The 17,081-nt window shown below is 39.3% G+C and overlaps 2 protein-coding genes across 2 annotated transcripts; one reads left to right on the top strand and one right to left on the bottom strand.

The window, feature by feature from the left end:
• Nucleotides 1–810: 810 nt before the first annotated feature.
• tmem176l.1 (transmembrane protein 176l.1) lies at nucleotides 811–7,745 on the bottom strand. The gene is made up of 7 exons (XM_018739678.2): nucleotides 7,580–7,745; nucleotides 5,353–5,534; nucleotides 4,826–4,936; nucleotides 2,929–2,985; nucleotides 2,063–2,299; nucleotides 1,743–1,862; nucleotides 811–1,364 (listed from the first exon to the last, which is right to left on the bottom strand). The coding sequence occupies exons 2-7, from the start codon at nucleotides 5,524–5,526 to the stop codon at nucleotides 1,305–1,307; spliced, it is 759 nt and encodes a 252-aa protein (XP_018595194.1). The 5' UTR covers nucleotides 5,527–5,534; nucleotides 7,580–7,745; the 3' UTR covers nucleotides 811–1,304.
• A 1,817-nt stretch (nucleotides 7,746–9,562) lies between these two features.
• Nucleotides 9,563–16,004, top strand: lamtor2 (late endosomal/lysosomal adaptor, MAPK and MTOR activator 2). The gene is made up of 4 exons (XM_018739681.2): nucleotides 9,563–9,794; nucleotides 11,118–11,280; nucleotides 11,908–11,997; nucleotides 12,978–16,004. Exons 1-4 carry the CDS (start codon nucleotides 9,727–9,729, stop codon nucleotides 13,032–13,034), a joined length of 378 nt encoding a protein of 125 aa, XP_018595197.1. The 5' UTR covers nucleotides 9,563–9,726; the 3' UTR covers nucleotides 13,035–16,004.
• Nucleotides 16,005–17,081: the final 1,077 nt, after the last annotated feature.

A 17,081-nucleotide genomic window follows, 5' to 3' on the forward strand; every position in this document is an offset into this window, starting at 1 on the left:
GTGTTCCATTGCTGTGTTTCTGTAAAACCTCCAAAGAACTGTGTACCTTCCTTTCGGACACCACGCTCAGCTTTCCGGACTCACTTCGCCCATGTCTCTCAAGCTCATACTGTATGGTGTAAATGTCCATGCACCGTAACTTTACGAACATCCCCAGATAAGCCTTTACACAGCCGCTACTCCTACATTGTATGTAAATGTTTGTGTACCTAAAAAAATTGCAGGAAGGTGATCAGGAATCGTCTGAGTTTTATGCACAGACTCGTGTGACGAATATCGGTGCATAAGTGGAAAGAAACAAATGAGGTTTACTTAAGAATCACATCAAACCAACAGGAGTTTAGTATTCATTTAATAATGTAGACTTTATGTCACTTTAGTGACATGGTGTGGTAAGCATTGAATGAAGTATGAATGAAGCTTAACATCAGTGGGTGACTTCTACATATATTCTAAGAGTCCATCTACTTTCAGATTTTTCCATAAACTGCACTTCTCTGAATATTAATAAGGTATTCATTTTTCATATTAAAACATTTTTATAGAAAATGTGTAATGATGTACAGGGGGTGTGGTGGTGCAGTGGGTTGGACCGCGTCCTGCTCTCCGGTGGGTCTGGGGTTCGAGTTGTGCTTGGGGTGCCTTACGACAGACTGGTGTCCCGCCCTGGGTGTCCCCTCCACCTCTGGCCCTACGCCCTGCGTTGCCAGGTAGGCTCCGGTTCCTCGCGACCCCGTATGGGACAAGCGATTCAGAAAATGTGTCTGTGTGTGTGTGTGTAATGATGTACAATAGCAGACAAAATATTCATATGAGCAAATAGAGTTTAATCATATTAAGATATGAAAGCTTTACATTTTACTTTGAATTATTAATGTAAGTGAAATTATATTGTTCATTTCAGTCCTTTAATGCAAGTTTTCCAAAAGAAACATATTGAAACAGTATTTTAGGATTTAATGTTGGTGCCTATAATTTAGACAGCTCAGTTGGCTCATTTTTCTGAAGCACCCAAATAATCACATTTTAAATTGACTTCAGTATAGCCACTGCTGCTTTATTCCTTGCAAGCATTAGATATTTCTTAAATGTGAAATAAAAAAAAAAAAACTATTCCAGATCTGAAGCGTGTGTATAATAGGCTGTAAAAGGATACAAGGTTCTCCGATAGTCTGAGAATAGCATCTGACAGGCTATCTTTTCTCTCCAGGTTGCCCAAAATTACAAACAAACATGAGGAAAAATAACATGCAGAAAAAAAGTTACATGTAAGAAGTGCCAGAATTTTTTCAACAACTCTTCTTTTAAGCATCAAGGTTGTTGGAGATATCTTCCAATAAAGGTTTCTGGAGTTCACAGTTCTTCTGCATAAAACAAAAACACAGAAATCAGTACGAGAAGCACTGTCAGTAAAAGGATAACACTAGGGTCAAACACTCTTGCTTCCTTATTGCTGTGTAACATCTGCTATTAGAGATGCTTTCAACAAACAATGCCAGAAATGTCCATTAGTAACTGATGTACAAAGGAATTGTTCTATGGGGCAGTAAAGGATTTAAAGAGCTATGGTATCAAACACTGAGACCTGCCTCCTGCTGAACTCTGGGAGATGTCTCTCCTTCAACTACTTTTTCAGTGACTCCTCACTTTCTTCTCCAATCAGACCCAGCTGTACTATGTGCTTTTGCATCTAATTCTGGTTATGTGAAAAGGGGGGAGAAAAAGTATTAATTGCTCAATACCTTTCCATTTCTGCAATTCCTGTACAGAGCTTTCACAGTCAAAACGGAGGTACTGATGGCAACACAGAGATGGACAACAGCAAGAACAATCAACAGTATCTTGATTCCTCCTAGCATCATCTAAGAAAGAAAGAAAAATGTTGGCATTAAAAACTTCCAACTGGAGTAAGCACCATCCTGAAAATAATTAAAAGAAGTATCATACATTATATCTAGAAAATAAAGATAATGCACATGTATGAAAAAATAAACAGCTTCAAACGTTACACATCCCAGAACAAATGCACAAATATTTATTCCCTACTTGAAAGTAAACGCACCATCACAATGTACTTTTCATTCTTGCAAAGTTCAAGCTCTGTCTTCCACTCTTTTTCCTTCATGCTGTCCACTTCAGGGGGAAAAGTTGTTATCCAGTAACCGCTATTCCTCTCTTCCTTCGACCACTGACAAAAATGACTGAGACCTTGTCCCACAGCGAGATCAAGAGAATACAGTATAATCGCTGCCACAGCCAAGGCAGAACTAGCAAGACTGGCAAATGCATTCAGAAACACCTGCAGAGGGGAATCACAGGAGAAGCAGTGAGACAAAAATCTCCACACTGGCAAACTGTAAAGGTATACATAGAAAGAGCAGAACAGTATTCAAGTATCAAATACTTGAACTGCTTTAAATAGTCTACATTACAAATTTAAAACTAATCTTGTCAATTGAAAGTGAGCCAACCACTTCATGTGTTCACTGGCTGTGCCATTCTCTTTGAGGTAACAGTGTTTCGTAATGTGAACAGTCAGGTGGGGGGGGGGGGGGGGGGGGAGGAAAAAAAGTGTGAATAAAATAAGTCTGGACTGAAGCTTTCATACAGATTTTTTTCATGCTGAGATCCATTTGAATGGATGTTATTCAAATGCCGTTTAAAATGATGTGTATATAAAGCTAAGGTTAGACAATATGCGTTGCTTGTGCTGCACGCTGCATCCAGGCCAAGGAAGCATGATGAGCTGAAACAGCAACTGGCCTTGCACTATTTTTTGTGTTGACTTAAAAACATGGCATAATGTAATACAAATGAAAGCACGATGCAGAACTAACAGCAGCATGAACCATGACTGTGTGGCCAGAAATGTAGTTTTTAACATTAACGTGCAATGACTGTTCTTGTATTTACATTAAATCAACTCACCAAAAAAGAACTGGGGAACTTTTCAGCAAAAACGCCCAAAACTCCAACAGCAATAAACTGTGAAGAAAAAACAAACCATCATTAAATGTGCCAAATAATTTATAGCTCAAAAATTTTTAGCAGATCCACATTATGAATTACACTGGTTTCTTGTATGAAAGACATAAAAGTTACAAATTTTCTAAGATATGAACACTTCCCAGTTGATTTTTTTTTTTTTATTGCATTTCTGTTTTCTTCTATTTGCTGTGGAATGAAAATGACCTGCGTTTCCACTTGCCACCATTACACAGCTGATAAACACAAAATAGAAACACAACAGGCGTGTGGGTCCACCTTCAGTCCATGTTCTTCAATAATGCTTGAAATGTTTAAATCTCATAAGCACTTATATCATGTCGGTTATCAATAAATGACAAGAAATGTTGCTTTTGTTTGTAGAATGAATCAGTCAATAGACATTACTACACGGGTTTGTGGAGGAAACCTGTATTTCAAAGTCGTTAAATACTAAAATTAAAAAGTGTTTAGAGAAATAATGTGCAAATTTTTACAGAAACAAATCAAGGAACGTCTCTTTTATTAAGCTTTTATCCGCACAATCATTAACATTCGAAGTAGCCTGAAGCTGAGGAACAGACCAATTCTATGCAATTGATCAATCGATGGCAATAGGCTGTCGTTGAGATGACCTTTTTTCAACACTGAAATTTAGCTGATTCTTTTCTGCAAAGCAACTTAGTGTTAAGCTACCTAGAATTATTTAGACAGTAATTTCAGTAAATCGTGCAATTTAGGGTATGTATCATTTTCAGTAAGTGTTACGCTAAAATCTGATGGTGTCATGTCCATGTCAAATCAAATGTACCCTGTCACATGCCATATGCTTCCAGGGATAGCAGACCCTAAACTGAACAAGTAGTTATTGATGAGAGATGGATTAAAGCATTTTACTTCTTGTAGTTTTACATGAAGTTTCTTATGGAACCTAACCCACTAATAAGGAAAGTCGCTTATTTATTATTTAGCTTTTACTGACTGCAAGCGACTAAAAACAGTGACTTTGAAGTTATGACCAAACCAAATTATGAACGGACCTCTGGTCCCAATTGTGTTTCTAAGCTGAAGAGCCAGTGTATTTCGTTCTCATTAATGAAAAGGACAGGGTAGTGCAAGGGTTAGCATTGCTGCATCGGCATCACAGTGCCTGGGCTGTTTGGACATAGAATTTAATTTGGCCGAGTCAGTGTGGGGTTTGCAAGTTCTCCACATGCATGTGTGGGTTTCCTTGAGGTACTTTTCTCTCCTTCCACATTACATGGCCCGTAGTGCATGAATTGTGTATAAATCTGGCTACCCTGTGATGGTGAAGCATCCTGTTCAGGGTGTACCCTGACTAGTTATGTGAACTGTGCTTCTAGAAAAAGCTTCAGAGCACCACACCCCTGACTTGGATAAGTGGTTAACAACAGTGTGCGTGAGTAAAAGTCCGCTCCTAATGACATTTCCAATTGAAGTCAAATTTTACACTAACCCATAGGTTTGCTTCATTGTATTTATTATTACTAATGAATAATCTAGTGTATTTCTAACACTAACCAAAATAATTTCAAACAATACTCATCCCAGGGGGAGCAGTGGTGTGACAGGCTTGGCCTGTGCCCACTGTGTGGTGGGTCTGGGATTTGAGCCCTGCTTGGGATGCCTTGCGACAGACTGGCGTCCTGTCCTGAGTGAGTCCTCCCCCGCCCAGCCTTGCGCCCTGTGTTGCCGGGTTAGGTTCCGGTTTGCCGCAACCCCACTCGGGACAAGCGTTTTCAGACAGCATGTGTGCGTGTGTGTGTGTGTGTGTGTGTGTGTAATACCCATCCCACAAATGTACAAATCATAAACTCACTGTTCCACCCAGCCAGAAAGGAACACCAGATGACAAGTAAGTCCAATAGTAGCTTCTACAGGTAACTGCTCCGAGGCTTACGGTAAACACCCCCAGCATTATTTGAAGTGTCTGTGAAGAGATGTTTGGAGATGAGACTTCAGCATGTGCACCTAACACTCCCATTGAAAGTTTTTTCCAAATGCAGGCAAAAACATGCAGCTCTTTAACAGTAACTGCTTCACTTTGGACTTTATTGGGGATCCTGTAGGTTTAAGTATTACAGATAATATTTGTATCTTACTTGCTTTTCAATTTAAGGACAGCAGTTTTGTCTAATAAAAGCAGAAATTATAAAGTATTTCAAATAGTTTTTTTTCTTAAGTAAACAACTGCTTATGAGACTCTTGGACTTGTTACACTGCTCAGTAATATACAAAATAAAATATATAAATAACAGAAAAATATTTAGAAGATCAGCAAAGAATTTCTGAAAGCCTAATTTAAAAGAGAAAATGTTGCTAAGAAAATGGAGGTTTGGTACTCACAGCTAGCACTGACTGGTAACCCCCCAGAAGGGTCCTCAGTCGTTGGGACACGTTGCACACAGGGCTGTAGCAAAGGGTTCCCAGGAGTTGGCACACCAAGGGACAGTTGCTTTTAGGGTCTGACTTCAGAGTGATTATTGTTACATCCTCACCTTTGGTCATGGACATTGCCATCCTGGCAGCTGAAAAGAGAGGATGAGGAAAGCAAGACCGGTATGTACAATGTGGAGCACGTTCAAGAGACATACTGTAATAGTGAAGTAACTCATTATTCTGTGCTGTTGCAAGAGTGTGACGGCACATCTGTATGTAGTTTGCGAAATTTGTTAGCGTTCAGATGTCCTATCCTTTCAGGGATAAGGTCCAAATCACCAGAATCCTGATTTACGATGAAAGCTGAACCTGCTGCACATTGATCAAATAATCCTTTGTAAAATTTGTAATTCTGAGGCTCTTAAATATTATAATGACACTTGCTGAAATTAAGCCTTTCCGAACAGCCTTCATCTGTAGCCTTTCCAAAAGGTTTTCCTGCAGCAAAAATAAAAATTTCCGGTAAGACTGGCAACAAGGAAGGGACTGTTCCATTACATAAACATGTGCAATGTTTGTCAGCATGGAGTCACTTTCATTGTCAAAACAAAAAGGGGAAACAATAGACATCCACATCACTTATTATTCATTCAACTTATGCTTTTCTCCAAACTGACTTGCAATGCTTAACTACCTACAATTATTACCCAGTTATACAGCTCAGTAATTTTTTTTTTTTTTTTTTTTTTTTTACTGGAGCAATTTTGTGGTAAGTACCTTGTTTAAGGGTACTACAGCAGAAGTTGGGTTTTAAACCAGCAACCTTTGGATCTTAGGGCAGCAACTCTAACCACAATGCTACAAAGTGGCCCCTAAACAGATACCTCTTTATCTGCTGCTAAGTTTTATAGAAACTTTCAGACACAGCTGCAATAAATGAGAATACACTAACTTCTAACAGTGCACACCCTATTCCGGAATCAGCGGGCGAAAAGCTGGGGGTGCACTCTGGATGGGACTCCCGCCCATCGCAGGGTACCCACACATGCATACACTCACCCCTTCACACACTAGGGGCAATGCGGTGTTGCCAGTTCACTTGAACTGCATGCATTTGGACCGTGGAAAGAAACCAATGCCACGTGAAAGCAGTATATTACCTGGATGGTTAGCTGAAGCTAAAAAGATAATCTGGGTTAAATATCCCATTCCAGGAACCCGTACTTTGTCGAACTAGCAAAATTAAGGTTACAAGTTTATGACTGAGAACATCGACTCCCTGCAATGTTCCTCTCTTTCTGTTGCCCCAATAAAAAGTCCTTCATCTATATCTAAAGCTGAATTTAACTCTGTATTTGAAGAGCGGCTGCTCACAGCCCTCAGGAAGCCACCGGCTTCCCTCGCAATGCAGGGGGTTCTGTGCCACTTAACCTTAGGCTTAGTATTAAGCCCTAGATTCTGCATAAATCTGCAGAGCCCAGTTAATATTTACCTTGCTATAAGGTAAATGTTGTTTCTTGGTTGAGCACTGTGAGATACTTCAGAGAAATACCTCTAACATTGATTATATACAATACTTTTTAAAAAAAAAAAAAAAACAGTATTTAAACCGTTGATTACACACACACATTGGACACTTTACAAAACAATCATCAGCATGTGCCGTCCACCTTCCCCCCCCCTTGAGAAATATTGACAAAAAAGATCTGCCCCCAACAGGTGTGCACTTGGTTGGAGAATCTGACTGTGACCACGAATGTTTTGGTTTTTGTCTTCATTGAATTCTCTATCATGTTCTTATGACGCCACGGATACAAGTTTGCACAGTTTGAAACAAGATTGACAGGAGGAAAACAGTTGTAGAGTATTTTCTAACAACAAACTGTAGTTAAAGGTTGTACCTTTACAACAGCAAAGTCTGCAGTAAATATATAAAGCTGAGGGCACCTTGTTGATCTAGACTGTGCAAACAAACACTGTTTGAAACAGCAAGCAAAGCTAGTAAGTCCGATTCCACCTCCTGACCATCAACCATCATGACAGATCCGGGCCTAGTCATTTCTCATAATCGGTAACATGTTGTTGTACGGAGCACAGACAAGTTTTTTTTTTTTTTTTTTTTTTTTATTGTATCACTAAATAGCTCATTTTAACGTCCCGTATCAAATTGTTGTTATCCACGTCGTCAGCTTACCTGTGGTTTATTCACTTTAGCGTCTATAACGCGAGGAGAGCAGTTCGCCTTCTACGTAGTTTCTGCTGATCCCAGACGAGGGCGAGTTCTGCCCGCTCCTTCCAGCATCTTCCTTCCGGGATTCAGTGACGTCATATAACATACTCTTTGTATATCTAATATATCGAAACGAGAAAGAGGTTGAATCTTTGTTTGAATGACACAAAACAATAGCACTAATGAATTGTAAGGGTTTTTTTTTTGGTGTGTGTTGGATTGCTGTTTGTAGGGGAGGAAGCTTCACGAACTACTACTAGGCTAGCCGCCGAGGCTAGTTTAGCTGTGCGTTGTTTGTTCTCCCGACTTCCACTTGCAAAGCACGATGATACGCTTTTTCGCATCTGATTAACAGATTATTACAGGAAATCGCAGTTTCATTAAAACGTCCTAAAACCCAAAAGAAATGTTTGAAGAAACCTATGCAGGCTATGAGGGATTGCGGTTCGCGCACTTTCTTTGGCACGCTCTCTGCTGGCTCGGGCTCGAGTCCTGCTCGAGATCATGGCTTGCGATGGACTGGCGTCCCGCCCTGCGTGTGCCCCGTGCTGCCGAGCTAGGCTCCGGCTCGCCGCGACCCCGCTTGGGACAAGCGGTTTCAGACAGTGTGTGTGTATTTTGAAATACAAAGCGTTCTAGTTATCTGACAGAATAGGACACTTTTTCTGGGGTAACGATAGTTGTAACACAGTTTATGATGAATCTTGTGTTAAAGGGAAGACCAGTGTGTTCATAATCAATGCCATTGATTGAAATCTTTAGTAAATGCAGGGTTCAACAGGGTGGAGACTGGTTTATTGTAATACCTGCACTAGACGGAGACAATCACACGGAAACTTCTAGGAAAAGACCCCCCCCTCCATCCCTCGAAAAAATAAACGGTATCCTTCATCCACCCTGCTCCCGCTACCCCCATACCCAGTAAAGAAATGTATATTACAGCCCAAATGGCACATTCTATCATTTTATAAACAAGTCATAAACACGTTAATATTAAGTGTCAAACATGAAAGCTCTTAGTTGTTTTCCCCTTTTTTGTTTAAATTAATAATTGTATTTTTTGTTCTTAATAACTATACTGTTTTGCATTTGTTATCTATAATTGTGTTTCTCTTTCTATAATAAAATTATCCTAGTGATGCATATTTTTATAATTTGATCTGAAGAACAACCCAGAAGGTACAAACTCTTTGGGACGACGAACTTGGACGATGAGAGTTGATCACTTCTGAGAAACGTTGTAATCTGTTACCTTTGATTTACACTAGTAGATGCAATTACAATATTACTCTCTCTTGCATTTGTCGCTGTGTCACTGTGACAGTGTTGTTGTTGTTATGATTGAAAATATTTAAAAAAATTTTAATATAATTTGTTGTTAAGAGTTAATAATATTCAATCATGTCCATATATTCCCGGGTGTAGCTGTCTTTTCAAGCCTCCAGACTTCTGGTTTACAGCCAGCGGTGTCCATTTTCTTGTTCGAGTCAGAAGTTTAACACTTGCTGTTTTAGAAATAGGAATATTTTACGTGATGGAGGTGTTTGCTTAACGAAAGGGACTTCACACAAGGACACTCGGAGATTTCGGTTCTGGACGCTTAGGTAAGTGATTGACGTGATTAAATGATCCATTTCTCATAGTAACTTTTAACAGATAATATGCATTTTCATGGACGTTTTGTGAGGGGGCTCTGGTCTGTATAGCTACTGATGATTGTTTTCTAACGTTGAGTGAACCCAGACAGTCTTAACGGCAGGACTACACACAGCACACTTTTTCTCACACGGTTTAACATGACACGCTTAGTAACTCTGGAAACTGTAAAACGGATGACTGACAACACAGGACTACAGAAAATCTGCTTTCTACTGACTGGTTCTGTAGCGAACCGTTGAAAACCCACTCACGAGCCTAGTCACGTTCTAACGACGTCATTTATATCTTTTCCCATAATGCTGTGCGTCTTTCTCCCGAGGAAGTAAAATGTAGAATCAGGTGACTCGTACTGCGGTTGGGGTGCTGCGGAACAAACTCTTTCTTTGGACTCTGCCTTTGCTTTTGTTTCTGTATTTACGTCCCCTCGAAGCTTATTGTTGAATTAATTCATTATGTTGCGACCGAAAGCGTTGACTCAAGTTCTGAGTCAGGCAAATACGAGCGGAGTCCAGAGCACACTGTGAGTAGCTCGGCCTTCACCTACCTGACTGACGTTCGTATATGAAGCAGGAATACGGTCATAATATCATGTGCCAGTGTGATAAAAGTAGAATTGTTGTAAAAATTGCTCTTTCCAGCTCTTTCAATTACTAACTCAGCTGTGTTTGTTGTAACTTAGTCGCGTGTGTGAGCCTGTGACAGCTGAGTTAAAACAGCTGAGCTGTCACACACAGTTAAGTTAAGATAGGAAGTTCAAGTTGATTAGGAATCGTCGATATAATATTCGGATAAACCTTTCATGCAGCTGCTCGTGTGATGTACATAGGTTCATATATATGCCATGGTGGAAAGAAAGAAACTGTACTTAGATCACGCATCTGCAGTCTGTCTTTGTTCCAGGCTGATGTAATCATAATGTAACATGATTATTTTCTATGATGATGCACGTCGCTTTGGAGAAAACTAAGCGTCTGCTAAATGTGAATATTAAGATTATGGTATTTTAACCGACGCTTGAAGGTGACTTAGAGGGTTGGTTAGAAAAAAAGCAAAGTAGTACAGGGTTGCGAGCCTTTACAGCAGAGGACAGCCTAGATTTCAATATGATCAATTGTTTATTGCATAGTGACACTGCAGTTCAGTGGCGTTGAGAGAGGGGAACAACTCAGTTGCCAATGAATTGCACTGAAATAAACAACAATGTGAATGTAGCGGCTGAGGGAAGGGACCTAAAAAGGAGATGGAAACTTTTTTTTTTAAATTTAAATTCCAGAGGAAATTGCAGGAGTCTACAACAGCATATACTCAACAAAGTATTAAATTCAATTTATTTAATGGAGCATTCTTCTCACACAGGGACAGAGCACTGAATGAAGGATAAAAACATGTAGCAATAACAAGGGTAAAAGGTTAGCTGTACATTAAATTACTACAAGAACTATACTAGCCAGTAAAGCTATAAAGTAAATCAACTGGTTGTGGATGAAAGAAAATCAAAAAAAACTCCCAACCAAAAAGTAAAGGTGAGAAATGAACCTCTGGGGGTTCAAGTGCCAGTGGCTGCCCACCCCTCCTGGGCATTCTAGGTTAAAAAACAAAAAAAGAGTGCAAGTAGTAACAGCTAACTGAAACAATCTTATACAGCTTTTTATGACATCACTACAGTCACTAGAAGATAATAAATTGATGTCCAGTAAAAAATAGGCAGGCAGCTCAGTACCACCCTGATGTCAAGAGAAATCATCACAGAGCCAGCACAGTGTGAGCACCTGGAGACTGGAAGTTGCTGTGAAGTAATGAAATCTGGCAGTAACAGTAATATGAAGCTTGTTCTCTAACACAGCTTGCTGAACAATGAAGGCTCCTTGCTCGCCTACTCGGGCTATGGTGACACAGACGCCCGTGTCACTGCTGCCATCGCTAGCAACATTTGGGCGGCATACGACAAAAATGGGCACCTAGCCTTCAATGAAGACAAGCTCAAGTTCATTCTTATGGACTGCATGGTGAGTTGCAGCTGCTCTGTTCGTTGTGTTAGAGGTGGGAAGCTTGTCTTGTTTGGCGGCCTTCCCACAATGCACTGCACAGTGTGTTTTCATTGTGTAAATTACCCTTTTTTTTTAAATAATTTCTACCTTTAGGGAATACCATAGTTTGTTCACCGAGTGTTCTAGTCTGCTGTGGTGTTTGCAGATGTCACTTTTAATGTTATGTTGCTGTTGCCTGCCTTTGTTCTGTTCAGTATGTTGTGTTACTCTCTGACAAGACATCTTGAAGACTTAATTCAAGATATTATTATTAATAATAATAATAATAATAATAATAATAATATTTTATTATTAACAACCTTTGTGTTTACATCGTGGTCACATTTGACTTAAAATGTCTTACTGTGATTGAATCATTAGTACAGCAGGGTGTTCCGAATCAATTCTGAATACCTTGGTGAAGGATTTCGTGAAGGAGTTTGTAATTACTACTCTATGATGTGGATTATCCTAAATATATTAGAAAATGAAGAAACTAGACTTCGTAGAGCCGTAGTTTTGCATTATTGTGTAATGTAACAATATCACACAAGGAATTTCTGTATATGTGAAAAATTATGTTCCTGAAAAGTGCTATTGTTTTAGGAGGGGAGGGTGGCCATTACACGGGTTGCAAACCTGTTGCTGTGTATGTATGCCAAGGAGACTGTGGGCTTTGGAATGCTGAAAGCCAAGGTGAGTTTGAGTTCATGTATGTCAAAAACACCAACTTTTTGTTTAAAGCTATATGGTGTAAGAAGCCGCACATGTTAATGGTGTGCTGTTAAAGTAGCTCATGCTTGTTGTTTCTTATATTGGTCACCCATGCATGTAAACAAGTCAGTGTTAACTTGGGAAGAAATGGAGAAATCTCATTTTAATGGGTTGTTTCCCACAAAATTAAATACAGCAGTATGTATAGTTCAGAAGACAGTTGGCATTGTTTGGTATGATGGAGGCTTGGAAGAAATGCCCCAACATAACTCAAAGTAATGCACATAGTGTCACTGTGTAAACTGCACTTAGATTGTGTTTTGATTTTTTTTTTTTTATTTTTTTAAAAAACCTCCTAAAACAAACAAACTCTAAAAGTTACCAAAAAACCCATCAACTCTCAAACCTCATAATGTTCAAGTTGGAGGACTGGACTTAACTTCTCCAATGTTTGTGCTTGTCCTGAGCTTCCAGCAGATGGCAATGAAGCTCAGTTATTGTTGGGAAAAGCCTGAGGATGTTTACTGTTCTGTTCCTTTTTGATATTTACATCTAACATTTCACTGAAAAGGTTTCATGGGTGTATTTAAATTGTGAATTGTTTTCTTCTTTCCCCCCTAAGAAAACCACTTCATATAGACAGTGATTATTTGATTAGCATTTAACAAAATTAATGAGGTTTAGTTCACTTTCTAGGTGGCAGAACTTCAGTACACCTGTTGATACCTGTTTCTCAACCATTGGTTTTGGGGGAAACACTTCTTACTTTGTAAGCATTTTTAAAAGGAAAATATTAGTGATGACATAGTGGTAAGGCTAAGCAAGTACCTCAGCAAGAATGGGAAAATACTCACTCATGGAGCTGTATGAGTTTGAAATGAATTGGTTGTACTAGACACAGTATGGAATAATGATTCTTGTTATAAGCAGTGGATTCAAAATATCTTTGTCTTTATTTGTAGGCTGAAGCTCTTGTGCAGTACTTGGAAGAGCCTTTGACCCAAGTGGCTGCATCATAGATGAAGTTTTTCAGCAACTCTTCTGTTGGATTTATAGTCTGAAGACTCATAAGGAGTGTCAAATGCAGCATTTAAATGGACTATTGTTGGTTTTGTACAAGGCTGTCTGTCACAGTGGTTTTTTGACAATATGGTAGTATTTACATTTGCTGAGTGTGTATTTTTTTTTTCTTGTTTATTTCTAGTGTTTGGACTGAATGACTTCACCCAAAATATAATTTTATAATGCTCAAAGTGGCTCCATGGCCTCATTAAACATTGACCAATCTATCAGCATATTCCATACTTCTGTAACTAAAAACTGAAAATGTTTGATTACCAGTGATGCATGTTTTGTAAAAAGGGTTTTTTGAAGTTTAATTTTTTTGTGATGCTGTCATAGCACTCTACCACATTATGTTTCCACATACAGTACTTGTTGATGGCAAAGTCTTTCCACTAAATCAGTATGTCCTTGAAAAATACTGCTACTGTGTTAGTCAAGCACCATTTGCAATGAAACCGGAATCTGTAATTAGGGCTAATCTTAATTAAATGTAGTTTTAGTACTCAATAGTTCTTGTACTTTCAGTTCACTTAAGGATAGCTTTTTTGTCCTTCAATAAATAGTCTCTGAGAGTCTCATTTACTTTAGTCTTAAAATGCTGGATCAGCCACTACACTGTCTTGGGTTAATAACTCAAGATTACAGGGAGGTATTTGGAATATACAGTGTGAAAGAGATGAAACCTAGTTTTCCTCTTTATACTTGGAGTAACATTAAAAGAATGACTTGACCTGGCAAAGTTGCCTGATTTAGGAAAAGTTCCGATACACTTCGAACAGGACTACTTTTTCATAAGTGGTAAGCCAACAGGCTATCACAGAAGGTCAGTAGGTTTAGAAAAGTGTAGTGGTGTACTTCGAATAGGTGATTGTTTGCAGCGTTTCCATCTCAACTGTTCTTAAATTTGTAGCTGCTGCTTTTGGACACAACCTTTAATTGTTGTCTGAAAAGCATACAAAGTAAAAATGTTCTTTCATTATGTTTTAACTTCAGGGTCTAGCTGTCTCGGGTCCTCACCATCCTTTTCTATTAGAAACTGCCTATCATCTTTGCAAAATGACATTAGCTAATAGAGTGGGGTGTTAGTTACTGCTGGTAAAGACAAACACAACATTAACAGGTGTTCTGCGATGAGCTGGCATCCTTGCTGGGGTGCCCCCTGCCACTTTGCGGATGGTTCTGGAAGAGGCTCCAGCCCTTTGCAACCCTGACCTGGACAAGTGGTAATGAAAACGGATGGGTGGAGTAACAGATGTTAAAGCAACTGATTGCCAGTGGCTCCATAACAAAGAAAATGTTTAATGGATCATTGTCATGTGCCCTGCCAGCACATATAAATTACCTTCCATATCCAGTAAACTACATTGAAACCACTGCAACTATGAGACCTGTGTGAAATGCACTACTATATCATGTTCAGTTTTGACAGAACAATACTTGTAATACAACACAACACGCAGCACTGGTCCAGACCATACGCGCCAAAAGGTGAACATCTGAAGCGTTGAGGTCTTAGTGAGGCCGGCCAGCTGTATTCCAGCACACGAGTTGGTTGTGTGTGAACGCTAGATGGTGACAAAGTCTTATTTTTCAAATTTGGACTTGACACGTCGAAAGCTTTTGTGCAGAGATTGTTAATTGGTCATTTACGTCCAGATGCCTCTATATTTGTGGCTGTGGCATAATTGACGTAACGGTGAGGTGGTTCTCAAGGGAGCAGAAGAGGTCTTATTGTGTCAAAGTGGTGGGGGGCAGTAAAGGGAATGACCGGTCTGCAGGGTTAAGGCTAAAGGTCAGCGTTCAGCTGCGCACAAGAACTGAAAGATCTAATATGAAGTGTGAAAATGTCTACATATGAGCTGGAGACTAATTTGCATTGTTCTCTTTATGTACAGTGGAAAGCAGGCAGAAGTATTGCACCACTAGGAATCTGCTCAAGGTCAAGAGATGAGGACTTGACAGTCACCCCAGTGCAGCTGTTTGCTTAGGCTGTTTTCACTGGTGCCCCAGACATCCCCGACAACTGTGTCTCAGAGGCAGACATCAGCTCATTAGAACATTGGGACACTTCTCTCCCTACTCAACAGTCATACCCATCACCATTTAGCTGATGTTGCACAGCCCTGCACATGTCTCCTACAGCCAGAACAACTGAGATGGGTTGGAGAGATCAGCCCAACAATTGCCCAGCTGTAGCGACTAAGGGTGTTTCCCATCAAGAGACAGCTGCGATTTGAGACATTTCAGTTATTACTTAAAACACACAAGTGATGAGGAACCTGGATAAACATGCAGTTCCGAAGCAGTAAATAATATTTCATTAAAGCTTTTCAAAGTTTATTGTCCTTCACACATAGAACTTTTCTGTTACAGCCAGTCATATCAGATTTTTTACAATACAGCTGGATCCCAACTTAACTGCTGAGTAAAAAAAAAAAAAGCAGTAAACTTTTTGCAGATAAAACCTTTCTTGAGAAGTATTTAGACTGGAGGATGCGTTCATGCCGTATGCAAAAGCATCGCCCTGTGTGCCAACAACAATCATGAATAGTAGCTCTACCTTAAATTTTCCAAAAGAGTGGAAAAGGTGTAAAAGAAGCAAACAAGATGAACAAGCGGTGGATGATTCCGTTTTCTACATCTACCAACTTTGATACTTCTGACATGGTGAGTGCACGAGGCATCCTGGCTCACGAGAGGAAGGGGCTGTATGACCTCTCACTTTCCACAAGAGAGCGAGAGAGAGAGAGAAAATCTGTCATTCTGTTTGTGTTTGAAAAACGCTGTTTCCTCAGACCTGCGAAGCTGTCCACGTTGTTGAAGTTCACATTTATTAATGGTGGGTATGTGCGTGAGTGATCAGGAGAAACGTGTTTTGCTGATGTATGGATGAGTGACACAGTGTAAGTAATGTGTCTAGCAGCGTAAGTCACCAACGGTGAATAAGGTGTGTGGGCTGGTAACACTACATAGAAACGCTTCTGTTGAAAGTCACTTTGGAGAAAAGCGTCAGATAATTAATTAAATAAATATAAATTAATGCAGCAGACACTTTTCTGTAAAGCGAAGTCCAGCTTGGTAAGGGAAAGTGTATTTCACCAACAGATGAAGAGTTATGGATAAAGAAGTACAATCCAAGAACAGTTACTTAGTCCAATACCATTGTTCTTGTCAGAACCCCTAATCTACTGCATATTGCAATTGAGTCACTAATTAACATTTTGAGTAATAAACCAACTTTTGGTGTCAGTTACTGTATTTGTAAGTTGAGGTGCAACTGTGTTCTAAGTTGATCTGAATTATAAATGTTATTCAATAAAGCTGGGGAAGCTATAAGTTGCTGCTGTGAGCTGTTTCAACTTCCATACATTTGTAAGATGTAACTTCCTAATAGTTAGTTACTTTAGTTCTTGTCAGGTTTAAACATCCACTGCACTTCATGCTAACAGCATGCCTGTAACACCTCTAAAAAACAAGGTCTTATTTGTTTTTGGGTCCAAACTCAAAGTTTGAACTTTGTGAAGAGTGTCCAGCCTCTGGTTCTTTGGAATAACTTTTGTCCATTCTCTGGACTCACCAGTCAAAGAGGAAATCTAGACTAAAGCCGCCTTAAGAGAATGAATCCTGTTTTTACTCTAGAGTCCATCCTTGAGACAACACACATACTAGGTGCAATGACATAGTGCTTTAAATCCATTTGTAAAGAGGTTAATGTTTCATTTGGGGTCTCAGTTTTGACTCTTTAGTTTACATAGAGACAATGCAGACACCTATCAAAAACAAATTAATTCATCAATAACATCAATACTGTTTAGATGTTTTTTTTACTCATTTATTGTTCAAATAATGTCTTTTCAGTTAATCTGTTGCAAGCTTTTATTGTGTTTTGCCATTCATTTTCAAAGGAATAAAAAGCATTTTAAAATGAATGAATACATTTTTTATTTAATTAAATTTCAGATTTCCCTATCAGATAGTAAAATGTGAATTTACTTTGTTTT

Source organism: Scleropages formosus, chromosome 18 (genome assembly GCF_900964775.1).
Source record: "Scleropages formosus chromosome 18, fSclFor1.1, whole genome shotgun sequence".
NCBI classification, from domain to species: domain Eukaryota; kingdom Metazoa; phylum Chordata; class Actinopteri; order Osteoglossiformes; family Osteoglossidae; genus Scleropages; species Scleropages formosus.

What these genes read in the sequence shown, in the direction of transcription:
- lamtor2 (XM_018739681.2), top strand. Translation starts at nt 9,727, where the DNA reads ATGTTGCGACCGAAAGCGTTGACTCAAGTTCTGAGTCAGGCAAATACG. An exon ending in AGCGGAGTCCAGAGCACACT is followed by an intron (nt 9,795 to 11,117) that starts GTGAGTAGCTCG and finishes TCTCTAACACAG; the next exon opens with CTTGCTGAACAATGAAGGCT. An exon ending in TCATTCTTATGGACTGCATG is followed by an intron (nt 11,281 to 11,907) that starts GTGAGTTGCAGC and finishes CTATTGTTTTAG; the next exon opens with GAGGGGAGGGTGGCCATTAC.
- tmem176l.1 (XM_018739678.2), bottom strand. Translation starts at nt 5,526, where the DNA reads ATGGCAATGTCCATGACCAAAGGTGAGGATGTAACAATAATCACTCTG. An exon ending in GTTACCAGTCAGTGCTAGCT is followed by an intron (nt 4,937 to 5,352) that starts GTGAGTACCAAA and finishes ATCTCTTCACAG; the next exon opens with ACACTTCAAATAATGCTGGG. An exon ending in ATGAAAAGTACATTGTGATG is followed by an intron (nt 1,863 to 2,062) that starts GTGCGTTTACTT and finishes TTTCTTTCTTAG; the next exon opens with ATGATGCTAGGAGGAATCAA.